The sequence below is a fragment of the Microtus ochrogaster genome, chromosome 17, assembly GCF_000317375.1.
Source record: "Microtus ochrogaster isolate Prairie Vole_2 chromosome 17, MicOch1.0, whole genome shotgun sequence".
Classification (NCBI taxonomy): Eukaryota; Metazoa; Chordata; class Mammalia; order Rodentia; family Cricetidae; genus Microtus; species Microtus ochrogaster.
Genome location: NC_022019.1, coordinates 20,819,249 through 20,834,473, shown reverse-complemented (window position 1 = coordinate 20,834,473; position 15,225 = coordinate 20,819,249). Strand labels below are relative to the sequence as shown.

The window sequence follows — 15,225 nt, the reverse complement described above, 5'->3', positions numbered from 1 at the left end:
AATGCACAGAATGGTAGAAAATTTGTTTTAGGCATCTTAAAAATGAAAGCAAATATAGGAATTATATGCTCATTCTGATGTTTTCTTAAATTTTAACTTATTTCAGAATCAAAAAAAGGAATGGAAAAAAATTTTAGAAGACATCTTATTTTTTTGCTGTTTTTAACTTTAAAAATTACCCAAATTTGCATTAAACACTGGTAAAGCAAAATAATTCATCCTAGAAATTTGATGAGATTTAAATATACAATTATTTCACATTATTAAAAAAAATGAAAACTTGAAATCTCCAAAAAATATATTTCACCTGTACTCAAAATATAAAGAACTCTTACAACTCAATAAAGATAGCTCAATTTTAAAAACTAGGCAAAGTATCTGGAGATATGCATCAACAGTCAGTGAGCATGTACCCTTTGCTTGGCATCCTTAGCTATTAGGAAGTCACAAAGTAAAACCAAATTAGATTCGAAGCTGGAAAAATATGGGGAAATGGGAACTTTCATATCCTACTGTCTAGAAGTAAAAACGATGCGACCTCTAAATGACAGTAGAGCAGAGCAGTTCTCAATGTGTGGGTTGATCAGATATTGATATCACAACTCATAACAGTAGCAAAATCACAGCTATGAAGTAGCAACAAAAGTCATTTTATGGTCAGGGTCAGCACAGCACGAAGAGCTGTACTAAAGGACCACAGCACTACGAAGGCTGAAAGCACTGTGTTAGCAGCTGCTAGAAGTGAGAGTGGCCGTCGCACTGGGTGCTAATACTGACTCGCCATGTGGCAGGACCTAGAATCACCTGGAGATGTGACTCCGGTTTGGTGAAATGGGGAGTTCCAGCCTGTGGACTAGGATCCTGAACTGGATGACAAGAACGCTCACTGCCCTCTGCTTGCTGGCTGTGGATGCTCCTGCCTCCATAATCCGCTGCCACAGTGCACCCAGCACCCTCAAATGCTGAGCCAAAAGAAACTCTTCCAAAGCTGCTTCTGTTACAGGAAAGTAACTAATAGGTCTTGTATTCGGCAATTCTGTTCCCCGGGATTACACCAAGGAAAACGAACTCATATGCTGACCAAAAACCTGTACATCAGTGTTCTCATTCACATTATGGGGCAGGAGTAGAAAGAGCCCAAATATTGATCAATGCTAAGTGAATGAAAAAATGTGAAATACTAATACAGTATTAGTACTGTATTAGTCTCAAGAGATGACACATAATATAAAGTGCCAGGGTGAACAATTCACAAAACAAGGAGGGCTTCCATGACGGCCTCAGCTCAGGGTCCGCGGAGTGACTGCTAGAAGATGAGGGGTTTCCTCACAGAGGGATGAAAACCAACCACAGGGCAGCACACACTGCAAATATCCTTCAACTCTGAAACTGTGGACTACATTTAGGTACTCATGAGTTCCAGGAGCGCACAAACTCTGCTGCTCCATCCTTTTCATTTTAAATACACAGAAGAACGGACAGTTATCCCTGCCCCATAAATTACTTCTATTCAGAAGCCAGCCTGGTTTACAGAGCAAGTTCCACAACAGCGAGAGCTACGCAGAGAAACCCTGTCTTGAAAAAACAAAACAAAACAAATTTCCATTTATTCACACAGGACACTGCAATGTCTAATAACAGATTTACTACAGATTGAGCATACCACTTAATATTTAAAATGGAATTGTAGAATAAATTACTGAAATTTAATGGGTTTGTAATTGCTACACCTACCCTAACAGGTGAGGATGATTCCTCTGTGCTCCGTTTCTGGGACTCAGTGTCCACATCCTGACGCTTATTCTTCATTCTTTCCCTGAGGTCACCTGTAGGTCTTTCTGGTGACCTTTGACACAAACAAAACAACAAAATTCTGTATTTATATGATGTTTTAAAAGAATAATATAAATTAATACTGATGCAATTTTAAGTATCTGGTGCCAAAATTTATAAAAAATGTTTCAGCTTAAATAGTAAGATATAAAAATATGAACAATATTCAGAAGTTTTCTTCCAGTGCCAATCAAAATGCAGGTTGGCTTCCATGGGGTGGTAAGTACTGAGAATATGAGTAAGAAACAAGGAAATGAAGAAAATGAATACGCAAAAGGCAGCTTAAGTTACTCCCTGTTCACCACATAAACAGAGCAGTCATGTTGTAGATAAAGGATAATAAAAGGTAATAGCATTCCCATCCATATATGTATGTAGTTGGATAGACTACTAACTAGGAAAATATTTCATCCGCCTTAAAAATGAAAGCCAGCACCCATCAAAATGGCTCAGTAGGTACAAGTGATTGTCACTCAGGCCCGAAAGAGAGAACACTCCCAAAAGCTGTCCTCTGGCCTTCACATTCAAATGTGGTATACTCACATGAACACACACACACAAACTCAAAAAAAAATCCCCAGTGACTAAGTTTCAGTTGTCCTACTAATGCTGTAGGCTTAGCAATCAGCACATATAATTTCAGGACTAGGTAAATTCTGTTTACTGACTAAATTATTTCTGAAAGAAACATTGTATCTGTTACCTTTAAAGATACTACAAAATCATAAGGGGACAAAAGGAATACTAAAAAGATCTTCATTATGCAAATTCAGTTTAGTCAAATATGTTCTGCATAGAAAATGTTTATCCATATATAAACACTCTGAAAATTATTTTGTTTGCTTTATGTGCACGCGTGTGGTGCCTGCGTGGATCACTATGCATCATGTGCATACTGGGTGTCTGAGGCCAGAAAGGATATTGGATCCCCTGGGACCGGATCCACAGATGGTTGTGAGTCACCATGCGGAAGGAAGATGGGAAATAACCCAGGTCTTCCAGAAGAGCAGTCAGGGCCCTTAACCACTGACCTATCCCTCCAGCCCCTAAACATATGTATATTAATACAGTGTCCTAAGAGGTGTGGCAAGTAGATTTTACAACAAAGCTTGTAGAAGATTCAAATTTAAAAGGCCTTGAGAAAATTACAATTAAACCTTATTTAAACTTCACTGCATTATGAAGGAAGAGTTTTAACTTTAAGAAAAGTAAATTCTCACACCTCCAAGTTCTGCTTAAGCAGAGATTTAATACAAAATTGGGGCAGTAGGAGGCAGGGGCATTTTAGTAGTTGTTCACCCCCAGCCTCAGTCTCCTCACAGATGTGCACTATTATCTGAAAGGCATGCAAATACATACACTTTAAAGCTAATGCTTTATTAATCTTAAAAGATCTTGTCAATCCAACTGTTAAGACTACCCCAAGACAGAAAATCTGACTAAATGTATGGTTTAATTTCAGATTTTTAAACTAAATTGCAAAATTTGCTTGTTAATACTATAGAAAACGTGTGAATTCTCAGTTTACCTTCTGTAATTGCTGCTGTAACCTTTCCCACGAGGTGAAGGGCCATGTATGAACCTACAAGTATTTCCATAGAGGCAGCTGCCAGTCTTCAGCCAGTTCCGGCACTGTGTCTAGGAAACAGGTATTTCTGTGTGAGTGTCTGAAGGAAACATCAAATCAGAGTGACCCAAACGCCAGCTAAGCACGTGCTGCTCAATAATAAAGGAATGATAAACCACAAGAAGGTGTGGGGGGGGGGGGTGTAGGGTGTTACTGGAATGGGGCATGGATAGGATCAAAGTTCACTGTACTTGTAAGACAAACAAAAACATTATATCACAATGAGAAGTTGACAAACCTTAGCCTCTCTTTCATATCAAAATTCATTGTATATATAAAACAAAAACATTTTATCACAATGAGAAATTTACAAACCTTAACCCCTTTCATTTCTTTTCTAAAGTAAAATTTGCTAAACTAATCCCATCACAAAACAACCCATTTTCCTTTATAAAAGGAATTAGAACTTCAATAATAGTATTTTAAATGTTCCCCCAGTACACAGGATCGAGGGTGAGATCTCTTTGTATAGACTAAGTAAGGGCTCTGCCACTGAGTAACATTCCTAATCCCTTCCAAAAAGCTCCCTGTGTCCACAGTGTAACAACTCACCTCTGTTGTGCTGCCAGTGCTGGGTCCAAGCCTCTCAAATACACTAGGTCTTCTGGATGTACTCTCAGATATGGTCTTGGTGTTTTCCACTGTGACCTTCCTCCTAATTTTTGACATTTTGAACTACTTTAACCAAAAAAGAGAGAGTTAAAACAGTAAAATCTTTTACACATTTTACACATGAGCCTAAAACTTAAAACTAGACAGTGCTATGGGTAACACTCTAGAATCACAAGTGTCTTCTTGGAGCATGAACAGAGGATGCAGAAGAGGACGCCAGTAAGCACGCTGCCTGCTAACGCATGCTTTCTAAGTCTGGAATCTGTGGGCTGGACCTGGACCCCTCTGTCCTGGACATCCAACTACAATTGTTACCTTATGTGCTACTTATAAAAACCTTTGTAAAATTTGGTAGCTCTATCCTTTAGGGGAAGCTTGCTAGCCTAACAACCGGCTAACTAAAAAAGATACGTAAGTCAATGAACATGGGAACTAAAACCAGGCAAAATCTTAACTGAAAGTACAAACAGCTCTTTCTACTGTGTAAACAGCTACAGAAGTACTGCTTCAAATGAGTATGGAAATGTCTGGGTGTGGTGCTGCATTAATATCCATCCTCAGGAAGCTGAGGCAGGAGGATCACCAGCTTACAGCATGACCATGTCTGGAAGAAAATCAAAAGTAAAACAAACAAACAATAGTATGGACGACAAGTGGGTGCCATTTAAGTATTCTGCAGAGTTCATGGAAAGGCAATTTGATCAAGAAGGTTAATTTTTCAGTAATACCAAAACCAAAATTCTCCAAAGCGTTTCTATAATCCAACACACAATGCCAAGAAAGTCAAGGATGCTAAAAGTAAGAAATGGGTTGTCATTAGCAATAAGACACAAAAATTGCAAAAGTACATAAAAAGCTAAACAAAGCATTTAAAAAACTATACTCAGAAAACTAAACCAATCACTTGATAGAAAGTAAAAATTCAGATGACAGCACATGCTAGGAAACAAATTCCAGATCAGGAAACAACTCATACTGATCTACTAAAAAAAGAGACTGTCTCATGAGCAAAACCAAAAAAGCTAAACTTCACAACACTTTATATCACCTAAGCATGGGCAGAAATCTTAATTGTCAAGTTATCAGAAAGAGCCATGGCAGCAAAAAAAAAAAAGTGTATACAACTAGTCGTGTATGTATGTGTGTGTTTGTGTGTGTATGTGTTTGTGAGATTTCCTGTAGCCTAGGTTAGCCTCAAATTCAACATACAGCAGAGGATAATCTTTTAACTTATGATCCTCCTGCCTCTATGCCCAGTTTTGCAATTCCAAGAATGTAATTCCATGCCTAGTTTGTATGCTGGGGATTAAACACAGGGCTTCCCTACATTCCCAGCAACAGAACTAGTTTTATAAAGATTACAGGTGCTCTTTAATATGGTTTCAAATAAAGATATATTGCTGGACCTGAAATCACCTCAGCACACAGGTAATCCTAGCACCCAGAAAGCTAAGGCGGGAGCATTGCTGTGAGGTCAAGGCCTGCCTGGAATAAACAGTAAAAGCCAAAAAAAAAAAAAAAAATAGTGATTATCAAAACATTCCATTTAGGAAGGTCATTCAGGTTACAGTCTGGTAGATTAAAAAAGTAACAACAAAGTTTGATAGGTGAGAAAAAAAACCATAAAACGATACATCAAGGTAGAATTACTTAATTGGTAGTTAATTAAGTTTATAGTACTAACTCTTTATCATAAAATGTAACCATTCTTTTAATACAACAGAAGTTGGGAAATAACTCTGAAATAATAAGATGCTTTACAATAGTGTAGAATGGCACATAGGTGAGCAAAATCAGTTATATCAGTCATTCTCCAACAAAAAGAACAAATTAGCCAATGCATTAGCATCAACATAAAGTGTATCTTTAATTTTTCTTGGACTCATTCTCAGCCCAAACATAAATGTGTAGGGAAGATGCTGCAACGCCATATCATATACCCAGTTGATTTTGGGAAGGAACATAAAAGAACAGAAAACTTAGAGAAGTGGTGTGGGAAAGACCGAGAAAACAAGAGCTTTGATTGACTGAGAAAACACCTAGAAATATAAAATTTCTATCTATGTAGAAGGCAACAGAAGCAAATGTATGTCAGCCATGTGTGGTGGCTCACACCTTTAACCCTAGCACTTGGGAGACAGTGTAGGTGTATCTGAGCCCAGCCTGGTCTATAGAGTGAGTTCTAAAACAGCCAGAGCTACACAGAGAAAACCTGGGGGCAGGGGAGGCATGGAGCAGAAAAGTCTGAAGGCAAAAATGCATCTTAAAGTACCATTGTATTATTATCAATCAATACTTGAGTGCACAACATGATCCTCAACCACTGAATAAAACTGAACCGACTCTAAGTTCCCTGATGAACTTGCTACAGGCTATTCCACTATTCAGAACCTAAAGGATGCAGATCTTTTTCCTCCCAAGTAGATGGTCTCACCCTACAACACCTCCAGAAAGCTCACTTCTGACCTTTACATTTCCCTCTACCATCTCTATCAGTGAGCATAGCTTAGCTCTGTCCCCAGCATGTCTACCCTAATGTAAGTCTACTTCTGACACCCCTTCATACCAAAAATAACATTCCACCAATGCAAGAAGCTATTTGTGATTGCTATTCTTGGTTATCAACTTGACTACATCTGGAATTAACTAAAACCCAAGGGGCTGGGTCCACCTGTGAAGGAATTTTCTTAATTGAATTATAAGAAGTTGAAGACCATCCTAAATCCAGATGTTCTGACGTAGGAAGATCCACCTTCAATCTGGACCACACCATCTGTGGTAGCTACAGAAAGGACAAGAAGAAAGTGTTTGCTCCTTGCCTGTTTGCTCTCATTCTAGCTTCTCTGGTAACAGAACCTACTTCTTCAGGATTCCAATGTACACTGAAGACCAGCTGAAACATCGGCCCTGTGCTCTAAATAACCATTAGATTCTTGGACTTTCTATTGGGACACAGCCATTGTTGGACAAGCTGGACGACAGCCTGTGAACCACTCTAATAAATCATATGCGTGTGTGTATCACCTGTATATATAATATATTTTTTTTCTATCAGTTGTTCCTCTAGAGCAGAGGTTCACAAGATGTGGGTCATGACCCCCATGGGGTCGCATACCAGATAATTACATTGTGATTCACAATAATAGCAAATTATAGTTATGAAATAGCAATAAAATAATTTTATGGTTGGGGTCACCACAACATGAAGAACTGTAGTAAAGGGTTATTACATTTAGGAAGGCTGAGAACCACTGCTCTAGAGAACTCTGATTAACACACTACTTATTACTATATCATCTGCCATTTCCCTTCTTGGTTTCCTAAATGAGCCCAGGACTCCCTGTCCCACCACTTCTTCCCATGCTGCCCCCCCATTTAGACCATCAGTGCTCTCTTCCCCCAGTCTACTGCTGGAATGCACGGCTTCACAGCTGCTCTTCACACTAGATGTCCACATCCCACTGGAACATCACACCAAATGAAGTAAAAACTACAGACTCCAACTTGTAAGCCACACCCCAATCTTTTACTCTTACCAGTAAAATGCTGCTCACCATACAAATAGAATTGATTGCTTTTACAGAGAGCATGAAGCACTCAAGATTCACCTGTAGGGGCTCGTCAGTTAAAAGAACATGTTGCTCTTGCAGAGGTCTATGGTTCAAATTCCCAGCACACCCCTGGTAGCTCACAACCATCCATAACTCCAGTTCAAGGGAATCCAACACCCTCTTCTGGCCTCCTAAGGCACCAGGCACACAGGTAGTGCATATACATACATCTGGACAAAACACTCAAATACACAAAACAAAAATAAACAATTTTTAAAAAAAAATCACCTATAAGATAATTTCCCAGTAAGTTTTATCCCTAACAACTACTTAGTCTTCCAAATGAAGGGGAAATACAAAAAAGTAAAAGATGTATTCTTCTTTTTCTCAGAATCCTACAGTGCCCGATTTTGTCCTAGAATTACACTGTATTTTGGTAACAGATCTAGATTATAGAGAGGACTAAAACATGAGGCACAAAAGGTAAAAAAATAAGAATTAAAAACATCCATCTGGAATAAATCTTCCTGCTTCGGCTTCTCAGGTTCTGGTATTACTGGCATATGCTACTATAGTGGTCCACCTCTGATCATTTGCTAAGGTTTGGATGAGTGTCCCCCATCCCCCCTCCCCCCAACAAAAGACTGTCAGGAAAGGCTTGGTCCTCAGGGCAGTAGTAGCAGGGGCCTGTGGACCTTTTAAAAGGTAAGACGTAATAGGAAATCCTTGCACCATGAGGCAAAGCGATGCAATTCAAGTGAACTATAGAACCTGTCTGTTCATCTCTCCTTCTAACTCCACTTCCCGGTTTGTGCCACCCACCCAAGAGGCCCAAAGCAATATATGCAACCCTGGACATAAATCTCTAAAGCTGTAAGTCAAAATTGGCTTTCTTTTTTTCCTAAGTATCCCGTCTTAGAAATTTCATTACAGTAACACAGTTGATTAATACACTGCCCACCATAAAACTCCTACTAGCCGTCTGCAATACAATGCTGTCCTCAACATTAGCAGCCACAGCTATGAGTCTGCATGAATAAACACCTGTTTGCACAGAAAATAATACAACTTAAAAGCTCATTTGTCATAAAAATAAATACATAATCAGCAACACACTAGAAAAAACATTTACTTTCATATATTAAACCATGTAATCAACTGATGTGAAAAATCAAAAACTTCAATCCTAAACGCTGGGTTCAAAGAAAGATGAATCCCACAAAAGAGTAGAGTGTAGATTTGATTGAAGGACAAAAGCCATTGATGAGATAGATATGAGTGCTTCAAAGTGGAGGAGGAATATTAGACTTGCAGATGCCAATGTCTTCCCAACCACTGAGACTACAAACCAATAACTTCTTGGTAAACTGACTCTTGTCTGAAGATGTTCCTTTATTTGGTATTCAGATTATTCTTTGGTTTAACCTGTCATCACCTATTTCATCATGGCTTTCTCAAATATAAGCATTACTGAAGCCAAACAACTATGCAGTTATTTGCCTGTATCTATTCTCCTTTAGAATTTAATAAATATTTGAAAATTTCATAACTCCTTTCAATTAAAAAAAATCAAATTCTGGGGCACTAATGCTAAGCCTATTAAGACAGAAAATTATCTCAAAGATGAGAACTGTTCCCTGAAGAAGCACCACAGAGGCGGCTCTTCTTGAATAATCACTTCCAAGGACTGCTAAAATCTGTAGTAAAACATATGCTAACTGAGAATCCCCTTATCCTAAATGTTTGAGACTAGGTATATTTTGGATTCAAATTTTGGAAAGTTAAATATCTCGAGAATGTGACCTACGCTTAAATTCAAAATTCATACTTAAGTAACAGTAATAACTGAATAAAATGTACTGATATATATTACACTGCGCTTTAGTATTTTAAATTTATATTATAGACAATAAACTGAGGTCTGTGTGTACATCTCCAATCCAAGCATTAACAAGGCCTGACCCTGCTTAGCTTGAGACCATGTGCACTCAGGGCGGTATGGTTGTGGACAGAGTGTGTATATGTCAAAATAAGCAGTTAATGTTCACTCTGAATCACCAATAAACAGAACACAAATAAAAAACCTGTATCTCCGGATGGAAAATATTCAGGGGAAAAAAACTACACAAAAGTGTACAAACTATTTACATTATTCCTCAACAATCCAGTATAAAACTACTTATATAATATTTACACATTATGTATTACAAATATAGAGATGATTGAAAGCACACGAGATGGGGACATGTTCAAAGATTACATAACTTTCTAGAAGAGATTTGAGTGTCTGTACATTGGGTATCAGAGCCACCTGCCACGGATGGATGTCCACTCTGTGTTTTGTGCAACTGCATCCTACCCGAGGCTTACACTGAAACTCAGGTTTCAGTGCACAACCATTTCCACAGAAACTGCTCCATGCCTATAGCATCTTGCTAAGTCCACAGTTGAAACTCTCATCTGATACAATCAAACCATTACGAAGTTGCAAGTTTTTGGAAACCTATATATCGTGTTGCAAAGTACTGTTTCTTGGATATTGGAGTTAGTATGTCAAAATTACATAGCAAAACTGAACACGAAGGCAGAACCACATAGTCATTTGGACTTAACTAAGCAACTTTTATAAAGAGTTTTTGGGTGGCTTTTTTTTTGTTGTTGTTGTTGTTGTTTTGGTTTTCTTGTGGCTGTTGTTTGTTGTTTTCTTTTCTTTTTCGAGACAGAGCCTCTCTGTGTAGCGCTGGTTGTCCTGGAACTCGCTATGTACACCAGGCCGGTCTCGAACTTACAGAGATCTGTCTGCCTCTGCCTCTCGAAAGCTGGGACTATAAAAGGCATGCGCCACCACCGCCCAATATCACAGACTTTTAAAACCTTAAATGTCAGACTTAAAGTTCCAAACCAGAAGAGATTCCACCTGTCAATAATTGTCAAAGTTCAAACTATCTGAAGACTCGTAATAAAACTGATTAACTTAAGATACTGCCCTGTACAAACAAGAGCCTACCAATACCATTGAAGTCTTCTCAACTTCGAATACTTTTCCAACCACATAAATGCTAACCTACTTAGAAAATGGTACTGTCAGATATACATTTTCTTTTCATTCCACCCCCGCCCCTTCCCCACCGCTTCTGGTAACCAGTTGTCAAAAGTGACTAGGGGGAGTGGAAAAATAAAAGCAGCGCTCCTACACTCCCAATGGTATTTATTACAGCCGGGAAGTAAGCAAGACCAGAAACAATCAAAAGTTAGGCTCTCCCCTCTCCGACAGGTGTAGAAGACGGGAAGAAGGTAACTCTAAATCCAAGACCGCTCTGCTGCACTTCGATCACATTCAAATGAGAGCCCCGCGCCAGGGTATCCCAGTCCGCCTGCCCCCTGACAGACTCCAGAACCACAACCACAGCAACAGACACGTCTATGTCCTGGAGCTACTGCAGAGGGCAGAGTGGGATGCTCAAGCCGAGTTGAGAAGAGCGAGCAGCATAAGCCCAGAGAGGACGGAGGGCACAGCGCCACCCTCCCACCTCCCCATCAGCTCCCAGGACGCTTACCTCCTCTCCGAGCACCCTTAGCAGGCGCAGTTCTCAGGCGTTCCCGCCGCCTCCGCTCCGAGGAGCTGGGGAGCCGACTGTCCCCGCGCCCGGCCCCGGGACGACGACGAGGAGGAGGTACATGCGCGGCTCCCAGGAACCGGTTCTCCGCAGGCTGACGGACGCCGGGAACAGGGAGCAACGGGGCCCGCCCGGATCCTCGCCAGGCTTCCAGAGAGCTCGGGACACAGGAGGAGACGCACAGAGGCCGCAGCAGGGCAACGGGCAGTGGCCGCAACTCGCCCAGGCCGCTAGACAGGCGGCATCTAAACGCCACCGGAAGTCACTAGTTCACCCCGTTTCGCCACAGGCTAGGCGACTTCCGGCCTTCAGATTAGTCGTCAGCGAGTAAGTCCCGCCCCTCCCGGACCACGCCCCCTGGCGTCTCCAGGGTAGTGAGGCGTGTTGGCGCCGCCTGTGTACTGAGATCTGGAGAAGGAAACTGAGAGCTAGCTAGGGAGAGCTGAGATTCCCAATTAATTGCAGAGGTTCTCTATCTAACGGTCTTCCAGTGCGTGAGTGCCACTTTGTTACTGGCAGTAACCACAGCCTGGCGTGCATCGGAGCTGCAGAATTTGACATCCGCCCCTACCCCTCCTGGGCCTGTCGCTGGAGCCAAAGCTGGACAGGGATTGTGTTTTCAAGAACATGAGCAGAGATTGATTGAAATTCTGAAGTGGAAATCTTTAAGATGCTTCAGAGTGCCTTTGCTTTTGCTGCTTGGATCCAATGATCTGCATAAAATTAGTATTCAATTTGCTTAAGAGGGCCTGGAGAAATGGCTTCAACCGTTAAGTGCTGTTGCTGCTCTTAGACTGCGTTTGGTTTCCAGTACTCATATGGCTGCTGATAACCTTCTGTAACTTCAACAACAGTGGACCCAGCGCTTTCTCTGGGGTCCAGCGCGAACTAGGTGCTTAAACTCGCTCAAGGGCACACACACACGCACACACACACAATAATAAGTCTTAAACCGCTTAAAATAGCTGGTCATTGTAAATCAGGGGGTGAGGGAGTTGGGAATCAATACCTAGCCCCTTACAATAAGAAGATTAAAATACACATGAACCATTGTCATCCTTAAGATCAAAGTGCTATGTATTTTTATTCTTTGACAAAACAAAGGTACCTGTTTAAACTGAGAGGCTAGTTCAACAATTTGATATAAAATAAAACCACGCAGAGCAGAGGCAAGGACATTAAACGTTCCTGATGACATGCCAAGCTATTTTGGAGACTGCTGCCAGAGCTTCTGCACAAGTGGGTTTGATGTATCTCTCAGGCAGCAAGAATCCATATCTGCCTTTATCTCGAAGTTCAATAGTAAATGAGTATTTGATGCCCAAATCATAGATCCAATCATCAGAACCTCCAGGAGCTAGGTCTAAAAGAAGACAAAAGAGAATATTTTTTAATTATATTTGTTTCAACTCAATTAACAACAATTTCTTTTTATAGAACTGAAAATAACTTTGCTTTCTTCTGATTAAGCTACCTAAATTTCTTATCTGAAAGTTGTGGACATTGAAAAGAAAACATAAGAAAGAAAACAGATGTTGCCCCAGAACTCCACAAAAATCTGACCAAGGAGCAGTAAGTGCCAATAACAGTTTAGTGCAGGGGCTGGAGAGACTTCTTAGGGGTTAAAAGCTCTGGCCGCTCTTCCAGAGGACTCAGGTTCAATTCCCAGCATCCACATGACAGCTCACAACTGTCTGTAACTCCAGCTCCAGGGGGTCTGACACCTTTGTACCAATGCACATAAAGTTAAATAAATTTTTAAAAAACAGTTTAGTGCATTTTACAGAGCATGAATTTTCTGGCTTAATTTTTATTACATAAAGTCACATGATGCCTGCCTGCTATTTTGTAAAATTTCTAGAGGTAATTGTTGCAACGTTTCCAAATGTATCATTACTGAGTTTGCATCTACATCATTTTTACTGGTTTTATAGAATTGCATTGAAAAGCTACATGTGATTGTTTTAAATAATTTTGTTTGTAAATAACTTAGTTTCTTTAGAGTGAGCACCGTTGTTAATAAATCAATGTTTATTACTTCGGAATATTTTCTAGAGGTAGAACCACTTGTCTAAGGTTGTGTGCCTTTTAACAGTTACCACACTGGTTACTAAGCATTATTCAAAACCTATTCCTCCTAACAGCGTGTGAATACCCTCACTGCCGGCTGCTGCGCCATTGGTGAGAATCGTGCATCTTGACAATTTTCTGAGAAAAAAAAATAAACTATTGTCTTTGATTTAGATTTCTTTTATCAGTGAATTGCATGCTTTATAAATTTATTGTTCATCTTACAGTTTTCTATCAATTTCCTTGTTTACACATACTGTTTAAAAGAACAGTGTTAATGTTATTAGATCTGTGCAACTTGTAAAGTTTTTCTTACTCAAGTTTTTGGCTTATGGCGGGTCTTTTGTACTTTAAAATCTGATCTATTTGGCGTTTATTTCAGTGAAAGATAGATTAGTATTTCCATTTAGTTTTCTGTTTGTTTGGTTGATGGGTTCTTGTTTGTTTGTTCTGTTTTGCTTTGTTTTTTTTTTTTCAAGATAGGGTTTCCTCTATGTAACAGCTTTGGCTCTCCTGGAACTTGCTTTTTAGACCAGGCTGGCCTCAAACTCAGAGATCCATCCACCTGCCTCTGCTTCTCTAGTGCAGGGATTAAAGTTGTGCACAACTACCACTTGGCGTAATTCAGTTTTTCTTCTTAGTGACTTGGCAGTGTTTCTAGGGCTGATAATTAAATGATTCAACTGACTTGAATGTCTCCTGATAGACTTGAATATCTTTCTGTGCCCATTATTTCCTTTTAATGATCTGTCTCTTCCAGGCTCAGTTCTACACTATACTAATATCCTGTGCTTATAACATGCTTCAGTATATCAGTGGGGCAAATTGTTCCTTATTGGCTTTTTACTTTCAGCATTTTACAAATTCATCTCTCAAATGTATCCTTCCAAATGAACTTCACAATCATGTCAGTATTCATGGAATTGTACTAAATACACACATCAATTTAGGAAAATTTCAATATTTCTTCCACATTGGAAAGCTTTTAGACTTCCTTCAAAATCATTTGAGTGTGCATGGAATTGCACCAATACAAATCAATTTAGGAAAATTTTAACAATATTTTCATGTTGCCCAAAACATAAAGAATTCTCCTGTTATTTGTCTTTCAGTGAAAGTTTTAGATTTTTGTAAGTGCCACAGATTTATTGTGTTTATGTATATACATCCATGTATTTAACAACCCATATGTATGTATGTGTATGCTTGTACACATATATATTCATGCATGCTGTAGCAGGCAGTCAGATCTACTCTCTCTCTCTCTCTCTCTCTCTCTCTCTGTGGGGGGGGGTGAGTTTTTGAGACAGATCTGACTACCTAGCCCAGGCTGGACTACAACTCACTCTATAGCTCAAGTTTAGCTCAAGCTAGTGATCTTCCAGACTTAGCACCCCAAAGTGTAGAGATCGCAGCGGTGTGCCACCATGCCTTACTTTTCTTTCCTGCCTGGTTACTTCTACGTATATGAAATGTATACCTGCATATATTTAGTGCCTCATCAACCACCTTACAACTATGCTACTAATACCTTTGGTTGATTTCCTAAAGTTTTCCAATTAAGCAATTATATAATGTGTCTCTTTCTGCATGTGCTAGGATTGCTTGTAAGGTTTGTGAACTGAAGCATTACTTACACTTTTTTTTGAGACAGAATCTCATGTAGTCCAGGCTGACCTCAAACTCTCAATATAACCCAGAATGTCTCAGAACTCTTGGTCCTCCTGCTTCATCTCCTGACTGCTGGTATTATAGATGGTTTATGCACACTTTCTAATATTTTTAAATATTCATAAACAGTGGGTGCATTCAGCCATCCATAAGTATTCTGATAATTACTATCAACAAATGCCTATCATTTATGGTTCCAGGTTTATCCTGTGCTTGCACAAAGAGGGCAGGGGGAGAGGGAGGG

The 15,225-nt window shown here is 39.8% G+C and overlaps 2 protein-coding genes across 6 annotated transcripts in view; both read right to left on the bottom strand.

Moving 5' to 3' along the window:
* The window catches only part of Zc3h13 (zinc finger CCCH-type containing 13), a 65,362-nt gene extending 53,843 nt beyond the window's left edge, over positions 1-11,519 (bottom strand). For 2 of the 4 annotated variants that reach the window (XM_005355619.2, XM_026783210.1), the window contains exons 1-4: positions 11,181-11,519; positions 4,013-4,138; positions 3,362-3,471; positions 1,735-1,846 (exon numbers count right to left, since the gene is read on the bottom strand). In XM_005355619.2, the coding sequence (XP_005355676.1) occupies positions 1,735-1,846; positions 3,362-3,471; positions 4,013-4,129 (339 nt within the window). In that variant the 5' untranslated portion in view covers positions 4,130-4,138; positions 11,181-11,519. The remainder of the gene's footprint in view (positions 1-1,734; positions 1,847-3,361; positions 3,472-4,012; positions 4,139-11,180) is intronic. The other 2 variants (XM_026783209.1, XM_026783211.1) reach the window with 2 other exon arrangements.
* Positions 11,520-12,298: 779 nt separating this feature from the next.
* Positions 12,299-15,225, bottom strand: part of Cpb2 (carboxypeptidase B2) — a 36,049-nt gene continuing 33,122 nt past the window's right edge. Inside the window, exons 11-12 of one of the 2 annotated variants that reach the window (XM_013349279.1) lie at positions 12,804-12,964; positions 12,299-12,603 (exon numbers count right to left, since the gene is read on the bottom strand). In XM_013349279.1, the coding sequence (XP_013204733.1) occupies positions 12,831-12,964 (134 nt within the window). In that variant the 3' untranslated portion in view covers positions 12,299-12,603; positions 12,804-12,830. The remainder of the gene's footprint in view (positions 12,604-12,803; positions 12,965-15,225) is intronic. The other variant, XM_005355618.2, reaches the window with a different exon arrangement.